The sequence below is a fragment of the Sinocyclocheilus grahami genome, unplaced genomic scaffold, assembly GCF_001515645.1.
Source record: "Sinocyclocheilus grahami isolate Dianchi unplaced genomic scaffold, SAMN03320097.WGS_v1.1 scaffold1787.1, whole genome shotgun sequence".
Lineage (NCBI taxonomy): Eukaryota > Metazoa > Chordata > Actinopteri > Cypriniformes > Cyprinidae > Sinocyclocheilus > Sinocyclocheilus grahami.
The window spans coordinates 252,780-266,713 of record NW_015506966.1 but is presented as its reverse complement, the minus strand read 5'-3'; the positions used below and the strand labels follow the sequence as shown (position 1 = coordinate 266,713).

At 37.7% G+C, this 13,934-nt stretch overlaps 1 protein-coding gene across 5 annotated transcripts; it reads right to left on the bottom strand.

Moving 5' to 3' along the window:
* Positions 1-843: 843 nt before the first annotated feature.
* Positions 844-13,824, bottom strand: LOC107572654 (protein KHNYN-like). 5 transcript variants are annotated; one of them, XM_016259081.1, is made up of 9 exons: positions 13,343-13,824; positions 10,660-10,910; positions 10,221-10,355; positions 7,418-8,835; positions 5,534-5,664; positions 5,353-5,449; positions 4,900-5,007; positions 4,494-4,595; positions 844-1,624 (listed from the first exon to the last, which is right to left on the bottom strand). In XM_016259081.1, exons 2-9 carry the CDS (start codon positions 10,897-10,899, stop codon positions 1,327-1,329), a joined length of 2,529 nt encoding a protein of 842 aa, XP_016114567.1. In that variant the 5' UTR covers positions 10,900-10,910; positions 13,343-13,824; the 3' UTR covers positions 844-1,326. The 5 variants fall into 5 exon arrangements, with proteins under 5 accessions (XP_016114567.1, XP_016114569.1, XP_016114565.1 ...); XM_016259083.1 differs by lacking the exon at positions 13,343-13,824 and adding an exon at positions 10,985-11,001; XM_016259079.1 differs by lacking the exon at positions 13,343-13,824 and having other exon boundaries at positions 10,660-11,030.
* Between the last annotated feature and the right edge of the window lie 110 nt (positions 13,825-13,934).

Here is a 13,934-nt window from a genome sequence, read left to right as displayed (position 1 = left end):
TTGTTGAAATATCATTTGGATGTTTTGATTATTGCATTTCTTCTATTTGCGTCTAGTTAAAGTAAATATATTTAAAGGCTAATTTCTCCACTTCAGCAGCACTTACAGACACCAAAACTTACACTTTTATTCTTCTCTATATTCTGAAGGTTTTTACTGAGGGGTTTGTTCATTTGTCATTCACCTGATTATCTCTAGCATTTTTATTCCTAAAAACATGGTGAAAATGCATTTCTTTCTGTCTGTTTACAGCATTTTCTCATTTATGGAGTGATAAAAATTGAAATCCAGAATCCCCTCAGTAAAAACCTTTAACTCTAATATGACTACAAAATCAAACAAGAATTTAGAATCTGGCTTTATCCAGTTCATTTGCACATTTAAACATAACATAGCATAACAATACAAAAAAATAATTGCAATTCCTAATGTAAAAAATCCACTGGGGAAGTACGGTGATGTTTTAATGGTTATTTTTACTCCATTCACCTGTAGTTTCTGGCCTTAAATACCTGACTGCATACTGTATGCAGCACCAGTAGTACAGTAGGTATAGCGCCCTCTGCTGGTACACAGAACAACCATGGATATTCACAGCTTTGAAAAAGTTATTAAATGTTCAAAGTTATCATAAAGAAATCAAGCAAACATTAGGTAAAGATGTAGTTCTTACTAACTGTTCTAAAATATTATTACACTATTATTATTATTATTATTATATTACACTATTTTCTCAGTTTGATTGTAATATTGAAATAAATCAATAACAAATGACTGGTTGGTTAGATCGGTCTGATGTGTTTTATATAGATTACCTGCTACTCAAATTCACAGACAACCTGATTTATTTAGCTGTTTAATGGGGACAGAGCACATTAATGAACATCTGTATAAAAATTCAAAATGTAAACATGCCAGATTATAGCAACATTGCTCATTTACATCCGTCGTCCCTGAAAGAAAAACATGAAACCTAAACTCATTAAGACGTATTCTTTGGTTGATTTGGTCTCTAACACTCGTCATCTGTTTATTAGCCTTGCATCAAGAAAGGAGCATGTGAAAATAAATAGTATCAACAAAACATCACGTGTTTGCATTTCAAATTAAGAACTCCTAAAAGCATGTGTTTTCTATTTGCATGTGTTTTCTTAAGTTGCAGCGCTGTATATTCATCATTTACACTTGTTGAATATATAAATTACGTTTAAAACCAAAAAACACATTAGAAGACAGTTTTGGAATGGTAAGGAAATATTTTTTTTTGTCTTGAGCACAATTCAAAGCCAGCTGTGTATGTCCAAATGTTGCGTGTCATGTTGGTGTTTATTCCTGTTGCTCCAGGACGAGGTCTGTGAGTCGGCTGACGTCTCTGACGGTCGGGTGATACTGCAGGATCATGATAATCACGCTCTCCTGGTCCGGAAAGATCTGCACTAAACTCTGCCGCAGCTTCAGCGTCTCCTCTGCCGTCCTCTCCCTGACCTCCTGACCCCTGCCGTGACCCCCCGGGGTCCAGTCTCGGTACTGCAGCACTTCGGTGTGAGCGTGCCGCGCCGCAGACGGTGGAGGGAAGGACGCAGACACACCTGCAAACGAGTGACTGCCGGGAACAGGCAAACTACTGAGAGAGCAGAGACACAAACACACACACACTGGGGAGTTCAACATGATATTTGTTATTGTTATTGTCATATTTCAGAGAACATTAGCATATAGGCCACTGACACGAAACTATCTGATTTCAAGACATCATTTATCGGTGCTTTAATATTAAAAAAATGTGGTCTACAGATAAACGGTGTGCGCTACATCAGCGTGTGTTAATGGACTGTTTGTATTTTAATTACACAGACTAAAAAAGATGAAAATACACTGTATTGATGAACGTAAAATATTTGAGGGCATTTAGTTTGCAAACCCTGTCTAAAAATAATTGCATAATAATTATTAATATTTTTTTATACTGTGCATTGTGTTATTGTTTCAAAAGCAGAACTAATTATGTACAGTACTGTTAAAAAATTTGGGGTCAGTAAGATTTATTTTGAGATAAATTATTTGTTTAGTTTTATTCATCAAGGATGCATTAAATCGATGAAAAGTGCCAGTAAAGACATTTATAATGTTACAAAAGATTTATATTTCAAATAAATGCTGTTCTTCTGAACTTTCTGTTCATCTGTGAATCCTGAAAAATAAAATGCATCACGGTTTCCACAAAAATATTGTGCAGCACGACTGTTTTCAACATTGATAATAATCAGAAATGTTTCTCGAGCATTGTTAGGCACGACGTGAAGCGGAGTCTAAAACCAGGGGCGGATTTAGTGAATTGGGGGCCCAAGGCAAAATATAGGAATGGGGCCCTATACATTTGCACACATTTTCCTAGATCAACCTCGAGGTTCCATTTTGTTGTTTTCAGCGTAAGCCTGTGTGCAAAGGCTGTCTAATTCTAAACTTTAAAATACATTTATTTTTAGTTGTTTTAACTACAAATTTAAATAAAATTAAAAAAATAATGAAAAGGCATTTATACATTTACACACCTAAAATACATATCAAGAGCATGCTCACAGATGAGAACAAAACAGTGTTGGATGAAGTCAATTAAAGCCCTGCACGGGTCTCAAATATAGGCCCTATAGCCCGTCTTTTTCCCCTTTTCCCAAAAAAAGCTTATACTACTGTTTCAGCTATTAAAATAGTTAAAATAGTTGATTATATTTCGTTTCGGTTTTCTATAAAGTAAATTCAGAAAAACATTTGGAGTATTTTTTGTTCGTTAAATGTACGTTTTTTTGTTTTTTAAGTAATCTTTAGTTTTTTTGTTTTTTAAAGATCATAGCCTATAGCCTATGTTTGATCAATTTAGCCTTCTCAAATCATCAGGACTTGCCTAAAATAACATCTATAGATATAAAACAGTTCAAGTATATCACAATGTTAGTTTAAATGTTTAACCTAGATAAATGTTCATATCCAATCGTTTGCAGAGGAGTGGAAGCTGAAGCGCGCTCTGCACATGGAGGCGCATCACTTGCAATTTTTTCTAACAGTGGAAACAACTTAAAATACTCAATCATTTTTGCTCATAAAGGTAAGAGTAATACATCATTCTAAACTGTAAAGGGTCTAGCTTTATTTGTGTGCACTCACAATATCAACAAAACGTTGTGATTTATAAAATAAAGAAAACAAACGCTTTCTGCCGTCTCGGTCTTGAACAGGAGCGCTTCACAATGATGAACCTAAACTCAGACATGATCAAAATATATAGAAAGCTTTAAATTACTACCTTAAAACAAAATAATTCAAATCGAAAATAGACTCCTAATAAAATAAACTCTTTTATAATGTAATCCGTGCATTTCTCTCTAAAGGCACATCCAATTAGGTGCTGGCGAGTCATTTTTTCATCACTATAATTGATGGAAGGCCAGATTATAATTTGCGTTTTATTTTATAATTCCGTACAGTTAAAAAATAAAACACTAATTATAATGGCATATATGTAAAACTTTGTCCTATAATTGTATAGCTGCTTTTACTGATTTATGTTGCTCTGTTCTGAATACCTTAAAATGTAAAGGATTTACTGCAACACAATTATGATATGTTAATTTATTTTATTTTTTATCAATGCTGCAAATGCTTTAAAAAAACAGCTTTAAAATTACTTTATTGCATTCCAGACACTTTTAAAGTACTTTTCACTATAAATTTTATGGGTAGCTTGAATGTAAACATTGTCATGAATTCGTTGTATTCGTAATTTGTAAAATAGCCAACAAATTCATTGTTGTAGGCTAACCCGATCTCATGAAAGTGCGTATAGCACGATTTTCTGCTTCTATTTTGCGTAATATTTCTATGCAGAAACTGACTTTGGCATGCAAAAGACTGATAAATTCATAATTAACGGCATGGATTCATTCGACAGAAATACGGGACACAAAGGCCTTTAATAACTGCTGAAATGTTTGCGGGGCAAATCTCAGATCAGTCTGAGCGCTTGTGGTACTCACAGTGCAGCCGTACACCTGCAGACGCCACTGACTCGGACGGCTGTCGTGGTAATAAACACCGTAAACAGCAAACGTTCGCGTGTCCGCGCTTAATGCGGATATCCTATATGAAAAGCATTTTAGGGGGCCCTTAGCTTTTGGGGGCCCAAGGCGGTCGCCTACCTTTGCCTAATGGGTAAGTCCGCCCTCTCAACCAATCAGAATCAAGGACCGGAACTATCCGTTTTATAATTCAGCTTTGATTACAGCAATAAATTAGTTTAACATAGATTCACATAGAAAACATTTTAATGTGTAATATTATTTCACCTTTGTTACTGTATTTTTATCAAGTAAATACAGCCTTTGTGAGCAGAAGAGACTTCTTTTTAAAAAATATTAGAAAATGTTGCTGACCCCAAACTTTTGAATGGCAGTGCATTTAATTTAACAGACAGTGTGATGTAGTGTAAATTTTAGCACCTGTGGTGTTTATGTAGGAAGTCTCTCAGATGAGGTCCACCGCGGCCCAAAGGATCGTCAGGTAACATGAAGAGATCGCCGGCAAACACGTACTGAAGCAAACTGAAACAACACTTTCATCAGTAAATGACAGCAGCTGTCACTGCTATAAAAACTATACACACAGACAAAACCTGTATAGTGTTCTGCCTTCAAAACTGGATCATTTAAGGTGAATCAGGGGCACTTCAAATATGAAGCCCTTGCTTTGCACATAAAACAATCAATCATAATATATTATACCAAGGTAAAAAAGAAAGAAAGATGGGGGATGAAGAAAAAGCTAATGACTGTAGATATATTTTATTCAACACTGAAATGCACTGATTAAAAGAGTCTAATTCAGAAATATTTCATGCATGCCTACCTTTTCTTTATGATGTCTCTCCACGCGGGCGACTCGTCCACCAGATCTCTCAGGTTGTCATTAGTCACAATAACTCCATTCGTCTTCTGCGCCAGCTCCAGCATGAATCTAACCAACAATCACTCATTAACTAACGAAACAACACTGATTTATTTTTTTTACTATTGGTTTACATCACAGCTTGCTACACTCAAAAAATATTCAACCCTAAATTTAAGATTTATGCGTTTGAATTGCATGTAAAATGTGATCCTGGACCACAAAACCAGTCATAAGAATTGATAATTTTGACCCATACAATGTATTGTTGGCTATTGCTACAAATATACCCCAGTGACTTAAGACTGGTTTTATGCTCCAGGGACACATATGTCCATCTATTTGGATTACACAGTTTAACATAACCTTAACCCTTTTTTAGACGTGTTGATCTGAGATGGAATGATTAATTACCGGTCATCATATGAGTTGATTCTCTTGCCCTCAACCTCTCTGGATGGAGTGTACTTGAGGAAACCCAGATCATAGAGTTCATTCATGTATTGCCTTTCTACAGAAACCACAAGAGCCACATGATGACACACTCACTGCTGTCCCAATACACTGAGAAGACAAGGCATAAATTGAGCTTCACCTTTAACCTTTGAGTTGTTCTTCTGCCTCCACTGAGGGACGAACACAGTGACTTCACGATGACCTCTCGCCCAAAACTGCTGTACGGCCAGAGCGATGCCTCGACAGGAGAAAAACACCCCCAAACCGTGACTGCGGAGGATATGCATCAGATTCACAATTCTGCTGCTCTTTACTCTTCACCCTGTGTGTGTTTCGTTTCACTCCCTAGCTAGCTCATGTCAGATCATGTCAAAATCAATCGGGAACTAGTGCTCTGAAACTTTCACTCGCTGGAAATTGACTTAAATGCACTGCGCAAACCATCACTGACTGCTCACTATATTCTCTGACAAGACATTTCCTCTGTATTTTTGTCTTGTCTTCCAGCACAAATATCTAAATGTTCTTAAATCAAGATGCATTTAGCGGAGATGCAAAATGACAAAGGATAAGAAGGTTTGTTTTCTGAGAAAATTATGAAAATTAAGTGAATTTGTGCTTAAAACAAGATCAAATATCAGAGAAATAGGGGTCAGAAAAATAATTCAAAGACAGAGCATGCATTTTTCTGATCCCATTGCCAAATATAGTTTTTTTTTCTTGTTTTAAGTGTAAACATTGACCAATTTTTCACATTTACATTTTGTGCTATTTTGCTTCCATAGCATGTCTTCTTTCAGGCTAGTGGAAAGAAACACTTTTAAGTGTTTATTTTATTGCACATTATCTATATGCGTCTGTAGATTTCTAATATAATACATATATTTAAAGGTGTTTTCTCAAGTTTCTTTCTCCACTTCAGCAGCACTTACATACACCAAACTTAGCAGTTTTATTTCTATCTATATTCTGAAGGTTTTTGCTGAGTGGTTTGTTCATATGTCCTTTATATTATTATTGCACTTTATCTATTTGTGTCTGTAGATTACAGTTACAATACATATCTCTAAAGGCCGTTTTCTCAAAATGAGTTTTATCTCCACTTCAGCTGCACATACAGACACCAAACTTAGCAGTTTTATTCCTCTCTATATTCTGAAGGTTTTTAATGAGGGGTTTGTTGATATATCGTTTGACTGTTTTTTTTTTACTGCATTTTATCTATTTTGCCTGTATATTTCAATTACAGTACATATCTCTAAAGGCTGTTTGAGTTTTATCTCCACTTCAGCAGCACTTACATACACCAACATTTACAGGTTTATTCCTCTGTATATTTTGAAGGATTTTACAGAAGGGTTTGTCAATATATCACATGACTAATTTTATACAACATTTTATTCCTAAAATTAGATCAAATTGATTTGACAGTTGACAGCATTTTCGGATTTTTGGACTGATAAAAAGAGAAATCCAAAATCCCCTCTGTAAAATCCTTTAACTCTAATATGACAACAAAATCAAAGAAGAATTTTGAACCTGGCTGACATCTCTTTTCTTAAATATTTAATTTTAGAAAACTTGTAATACAAAACAATGGACTGTGATTAATCAGCTGGTCAAAATACGGTGATATCTATTAGTAAATATTTTACTGTCTTCACTTGTGGTATCTTGCCTTAACATGTCATTGTGCATCTCAAGTAAATGTTTCTTGATTTAAGAATGTTTGTACTGGAAAAGAAGAAAAAATGTCTACATGCTAATGGATGATGATGGCACTGTAGTTTTATTAGCTACAGCAATTTTTCCAGCAGTTAACAAAATGACAATGCCAAAAGATATTAGTCACTACGTGTTAAATTCTGATCAATACTAGCTACGTTTTAAGCACAACAGAGATGGACTGATGACAGACAGAAATGCATGTGATGCGTTTTGCAAGAATCAGGGAGTCGACCGATATACACCCTCTCTGTCCTCATTCTGACCACTATGAGATGCATCATATTGTGATTCTTACCTCATTGCAACATTGCTCCCATCGATGATGATCTGACGCAGCATGGGGTCACCAGGCTCGTCCGACAGCTGCAGTTTGAAGGGCGTCTTGAGGCTCTCGAGGAACCGCTGAGGCCCTGTGACCACAGACGCTGCACCTGGTCTGCCGTGGTTAGGTTTGGGCACAGCGGATTGGTTGGAGATATCTGGCGAACTGAAATCCATGTTCTGACGGATAGTCCGTGGAGGCGATCGGACAGGTGAAATCATTGGTTGCACATCAGAGTCCAAGGTTTCAAAGGAGTATGTCGTCTGCGGTGGGCCTCTCACCGATGAAGGCCTGCCGTTAATGTTCACCGGTTTGGATGCATCTAGTTTTGCGTTGCTTATTTGGGACTTTCCGCTTCCAGTTTCGAGATCAGCCATTGAATTTGGGCCAATCTTCCAATCAGCTTTTTTGCTGCCACCTCTCGTCCGGTTGGCCTCTCCTTCTTTCTGCAGTTGCATGAGCAGCTCGTGTGGCTGGAGCTCGGGTAGATTGCTGCACACTTCCATTACTCTCTCTTCGGCGTAGCCACAAGTGGCAGCGGCCTTCTTCAACACATCCATGACAAAGTCTTCATCTTTTCCTTTACTGGCCTCTAGTATCTGAAGAGCCTCGTGCATTTCTCCACCAATTCCCGCTACATTCTGGGACTCGTGGCTGCGGTTTCGCTGGCCGGTTTTGTCCTGCTCCTGCTGGATCAAATCCAGAAGCTGCGAGGCTTCTTTGGGGCCAGTTCGAGTTAAAACGGCTTGCACCACATCCTCGGCAAATCCCATGGCAGTGAAGAACTTGAGAAGGTGGTCAAAATCTTCTCTGCTCCTCGCGGACAACAAGACAACGTCCTGCGGTGGCGTCTCAGATTCGGTTTCTTGTGGCGAACCTGGTTCTGGAGACTCTGGGATCTCAAAATGTGTTGAAACCGGATTGCAGGATTGGCTGCTGAAATCATCCGTGCTGTTAATTCTGTGCGAGGATTGTGGGAAAAGACGAGGCTGCTGGGAATGCGAGGTCTCTGCGTTATGATTCGATCCTCCAGAGCCTCCAAAAACAATTTCGTCAACAGTTCTTTGCATCGCCCATGCTCCGTTGACTTCGACCGGGATTGGACCCTCTTGGGCCCGTTTTGCATGTGAGTCCAATCCGGACTGCTTCACCAAAACCAGCAGGACCTCTTTCACCAGCACAGGTAACACCAGCAGGTCCAGGGTGTGACGGTCCTCCAGACTCTCCACGATGGCTTTGAAGGCCCGACGTGACTCCAAGTATTCGAGTCCAGCCTCGGAGCGCCGTCCCTGGCTGCTCTTGTAATTCTCCACCAGGTCTGTAATAAGGGAATAGGCTTTCACCACAGGTTCTGCCAGCCCGGTTATGAGGACGATGCCTTGAGATCCCACCTGCGGGAGAGATGTAGTCACATAATGTTCATTAACAGAAGCTGGATCGTCACATGCATGCTGTAACTACACAACGGGATATACTATGGTACAGTAAGAAAATTGTGCATTAACCTTACAAATTAGGGATTAACATTAGGATCAAATTTGAAAAGTGCACCTAATGCACAAGTTGGTTGTTATATACCACCTGCGGGAGAGATGTAGTCACATAATGTTCATTAACAGAAGCTGGATCGTCACATGCATGCTGTAACTACACAACAGGATATACTATGGTACAGTAAGAAAATTGTGCATTAACCTTACAAATTAGGGATTAACATTAGGATCAAATTTGAAAAGTGCACCTAATGCACAAGTTGGTTGTTATATTAAAAAAAAATTAAACTTTTTTATTGGGTCCAAGTAATCATCAGAATAGAATACAGAAAGCACAAGTCTTTTTTTAAATGTAACATTTATTTTACATCTTGTTAAATTTTGTAATGTAACATTTATTTGGCATTTTATGCAGTTTGTTTAGATTTTCATGTTACCTTTGTCTTGCGTTTTTAGCATTTTCTTTTGATTCTCAGGTTACATTTATCTTGACTTGTGCACTTTATCTTGCATTTTAATTTTGTCTCTCAGGTAACTGTTGTCTTTTTTATGCCTTTTTATGCAACACTGATATTGCGTTTAATGCATTTGTATTTTGTTACTATAAGGTAACATTTATCTTGCTTTCTACACATGTTTTTAATGTAACATTTATCTTGCATTGTATGCATTTATTTTGTTTCTCATGTTACATTTCTCATGCATTTTTATTTTGTTTCTAATGTAATCTTTATATTGTATTTTATGAATTTTTATTTTACTTTCATCTTGTTTTTATGGATATTTAGATATTTTTCAAAACAGCAAGACAGAAAATTACTCTCTTTTATCTCACAATAGTGTGTATGACAGTCTGTCTCCCTTCTGTTTTCCTAGTTTCTACTAACAAAGGTGGAAGAATCATGCCTGTATGGAAATATGTATATGGACATTATGTCATGCATCGTAAAAAAGGCGTTGCTGCAGGGAGGCGGGGTGGAAAATCAAGCTTGTTCATGCACGCACCATCTTCAGATATTTGTGCAAGTTAGATAGCAGTGGAAATGTTTAAAAAAATTAATTCCTGCCCTACATGTTGTATTTTCTTACTGAGAAAAATCGCATTTGGCTGTAATGTTTTAGTGTTGTGCACCGGGCAAAGAACTGTATGCATATAAAACATAAAAACATTCAGCTATGTAATCTGTAACAAAGGTTGTAGTACAGCATCATATAGTACACCTGCTCCTGTACTATAAAATACTGCATTAGCACAAATGACATTTAAAAAAGACTTAACTCACCACTACATGAGCAGAGGTATTTTTAATCAGGCAATCCATAAACAGCCCTTTAGCACCACAGAAGACACAGTGCAGCACTTCAGGGAACTGGATCTCTTGCTGGGCTTCCTGATTGACGACACCTTTCACAAAAAGCTACGAGTTGCATAATATATAAGGTGAGTAAACCCTCAACAATTCTAATAGGAAACATTTATATTGTAATTGTGGCCTTTGAATCCATAAGCCAATAGATGTATCTGTGATGAGAGGAAATAAACTAAAACTAGCGTGTGTTTTCATTGCACGTGCAGTTTTACAGCCATGCAAAGTGATGCAGTTAGATGTTGCTTTACAGTGTAGGCTTGTTTTTCCACATCATACAGGACTTTGTAAATAAATGTTGTTGTTGTTTCACTCTAGGTACACAGAAAGTGAAAGTCTTAAGTGTGTAAAGCACCTTTGCTGCCTGCACGTCTCCTGCAGTACCCTGTAGCTGCAGCCAAATCGGACCGCTCTGCGCAGATGGACCATCCTCTCCTCCGATACTCAGCTTCACCCCAAAGACTCGCTCGACGGTGGGCTGCAGCACCAGCAACGCCCCCCTCAACACACCTGCACAGGTGAACTCGTCCTCAACCTCCTGCTGCTCCATCCGCTGGGATCCACAGCCATCCAGTGTGAGACCTGAGAGAGCCATGACGCACCTCACTGCAGGAGACAACATGAGTTAGCATTGTAAGAACTATCCTGAGCCAAGATGGAATTTAATCTGGAATACAAACCTCTGTTTGTAGTTTATTTGCTACCAACCCTGTTGAAAAAAACAGCATATGATGGTTAGGTATGTTTTGAAGCTGGGATGCTGGTTTAAACTGGTCCTTTGCTGGTTTATGCTGGTCCTTTGCTGGTTTATGATGGTCCTTTGCTGGTTTATGATGGTCCTTTGCTGGTTTAAGATGGTCCTTTGCTGGTTTATGATGGTCCTTTGCTGGTTTAAGCTGGTCCTTTGCTGGTTTATGCTGGTCCTTTGCTGGTTTAATCTGGTCCTTTTGCTGGTTTATGCTGGTCCTTTGCTGGTTTACGATGGTCCTTTGCTGGTTTAAGCTGGTCCTTTGCTGGTTTATGCTGGTCCTTTGCTGGTTTACGATGGTCCTTTGCTGGTTTAAGCTGGTTCTTTGCTGGTTTATGAGGGTCCTTTGCTGGTTTATGATGGTTCTTTGCTGGTTTATGATGGTCCTTTGCTGGTTTAAGCTGGTCCTTTGCTGGTTTATGATGGTCCTTTGCTGGTTTAAGCTGCTCCTTTGCTGGTTTATGATGGTCCTTAGCTGGTCATGTGCTGGTCCAACCAGCTTAAACCAGCTAAGGACCAGCTTAAACCAGCTCAAACCAGCATCAAAACATACCTAACCAGCATATGCTTTTTTTTTCAACAGGGGAAGGCTTTAAACAAAACTCTGAGTGCCTTTCAAAAGGTTTAATGCCACTCGCAAATTCATTCTATTCATTCATTATTCATATTATGACAGATTTTAGATTAACTGGTTCCATAAAAAAGAGATTTGAGAAGTGAATGTAACAAAGAAAAGGTGTTTTAAAACCCTGTGTACACAAATGTCTAAAACAGGAACAATTACGTATACAATAAGTTAAGTGGTTTTTAATAACGCTCTCAAAATTTTAGCTCAAAAATATCCTACATCGTTCATGGAATGTTTTTTTAGTTGCAGGTCTAATGTTTTTTGTTTGTTTGTTTTTAAACGTTACTACTAGAAAGTTTCAGGTGGTTTGGAGGACATTCAAAAGTAATGTTCCCGTAACGCTTCATGAAAGTTGAACATTCCATTTTCACAAACGTTCAAACAACCAAGAAAACCGTTAAAACACTGCATGTTCTGAGATAACGTTCAGAAGAAAAAAAACCCTTTTAGAACGTAATGGGAACGTTAGCAAAATGTTCTCCGAACATATTTATTCATGTATTATTCGTGTTACGCAATTAAAATCGGCTCAAACCGTTAAAGATGATCTAGTTCCATAATGTTTTCGTTTCTCAAAAAGAGATTTAAGGGTTACTCTTTATTTTAAGGTGTCCTTGCTACAGTGTAATTATACATTTAAATACCGAGTGATATTAATTAACTACAAGTACTTACTATATGGTTAGGATTTGTCTTAGGAGTACTTGCATGTAATTATGCAGAATTTGTTGATATCATAATAGTAAGTACATCCCACATGCAAGAAATACTATAGTAATTTATAGTAAACACTATAGTGTTTTTGAACCATACTATAGTAAAGTACTTGTTGTGGTAATTCTGTAGTTGCTGTAGTAATATTACAACTAGAGTAATATTAACTAATTACTTTTTTTTTAAGTTTTCTACAACTATATGGTTTATTACACTACAATAACATAGTTTACTGTAGTAAAAACTAAAGTATATTACAGTGTTTATTACAGTTACTACTATAGCAGCCTATGCCATAGCATTCATTAACAAAGTGTTGTAAATACTACAGTATAATACACTTCAAAAACACTATTTACTATACATTACTACAGTATTTTTTCATGTGGGATGTAGCGTGCATCAAGGACACCTTAAAATAAAGTGTTACAGATCTGACAAACGAATGTAACAAAGAAAAGGTGTTTGGTATACAAATGTTTAAAACAGTAATCATCTCAGATCGTTATGAACAGTAACGTTAATAGAGCATCCCTTCAAAGCTATCTAGTCTTTAATGGCGTTCTCACAGTGTTAGCTCAAAGAATGTTTAGTTGCACGTCTAATGTTTGTGAAACGTTACTAGTTTCACGCGGTTTATTGAACATTCGAAAGTAATGTTCCCGTAATGTTTGGAGAACTGTAACATTGAACATTCCACTTTCTGCGGAAGTTCAAACAACAAAGTAACACGCTTTCATTCCGTCCTAAACAAAAACATTTTCAAACTTAATGGGAACATTAAGAACATATTTAATCGCGTACGATTAAAAACGGACTGGTTCCATAATGTTCCGCATGTGACTAAAACAGATCTCCTTTGTTCAGCAGGCGAAACCGATTTCTCTGTCTCATCAAAAACACAAGAACAAACCAGAAATGTGTTGCACAGTAAACGTGCGTTCTTACCATAATCGCGTGGACTTTAAACTGCGCTCTTTCGTCTGTTTACGAAGCGATCGCGAGAAACGATCCGGATCGAGCGCGAGTCGGAACGCGCTTCTGCGACACTCCGGATTCACTCTAATTTAGTCCCGCTCGGCTATAAACGGCTTCTTTTGGTTTAGAAATCACCCGTGGTTTCGCGAGACTCGCTGGTCCGCATTTTGCACTGATAAAATGAAACCAAAGGGAAACTTCGCGTCGATCTTCTTCTACCGTAACGAACGCAAGCAAGGCGCATCTGCTGGAGCGCTTTATTTAATGCGTGCTCACATTCATCTGCCGACCTTTGATCGGAAACGAGTTAAAACACGTAATAAAACACGATGCATGAAAATGAGCGACGCACACAGGAACGCAGACTTTATTATGGCTTTAGTCAGATGCAGTCGCATCGTGTGGGAGTTTCCACTGACGTATAAGCCACATCCGTTTAAAGTCAACAGCAAACAGATATTTTCATTAATGCAATAGTTCTATTGTTTACATTCTTCTTTCTTACACAGAATGCGGACAATGTGTTATCGTTTTATCTTTTTTAAACATATAGCCTATGCAT

What these genes read in the sequence shown, in the direction of transcription:
- LOC107572654 (XM_016259079.1), bottom strand. Translation starts at nt 10,926, where the DNA reads ATGTTGTCTCCTGCAGTGAGGTGCGTCATGGCTCTCTCAGGTCTCACA. An exon ending in ATACCTCTGCTCATGTAGTG is followed by an intron (nt 8,836 to 10,220) that starts GTGAGTTAAGTC and finishes TCTCTCCCGCAG; the next exon opens with GTGGGATCTCAAGGCATCGT. An exon ending in GAACAACTCAAAGGTTAAAG is followed by an intron (nt 5,450 to 5,533) that starts GTGAAGCTCAAT and finishes TGGTTTCTGTAG; the next exon opens with AAAGGCAATACATGAATGAA.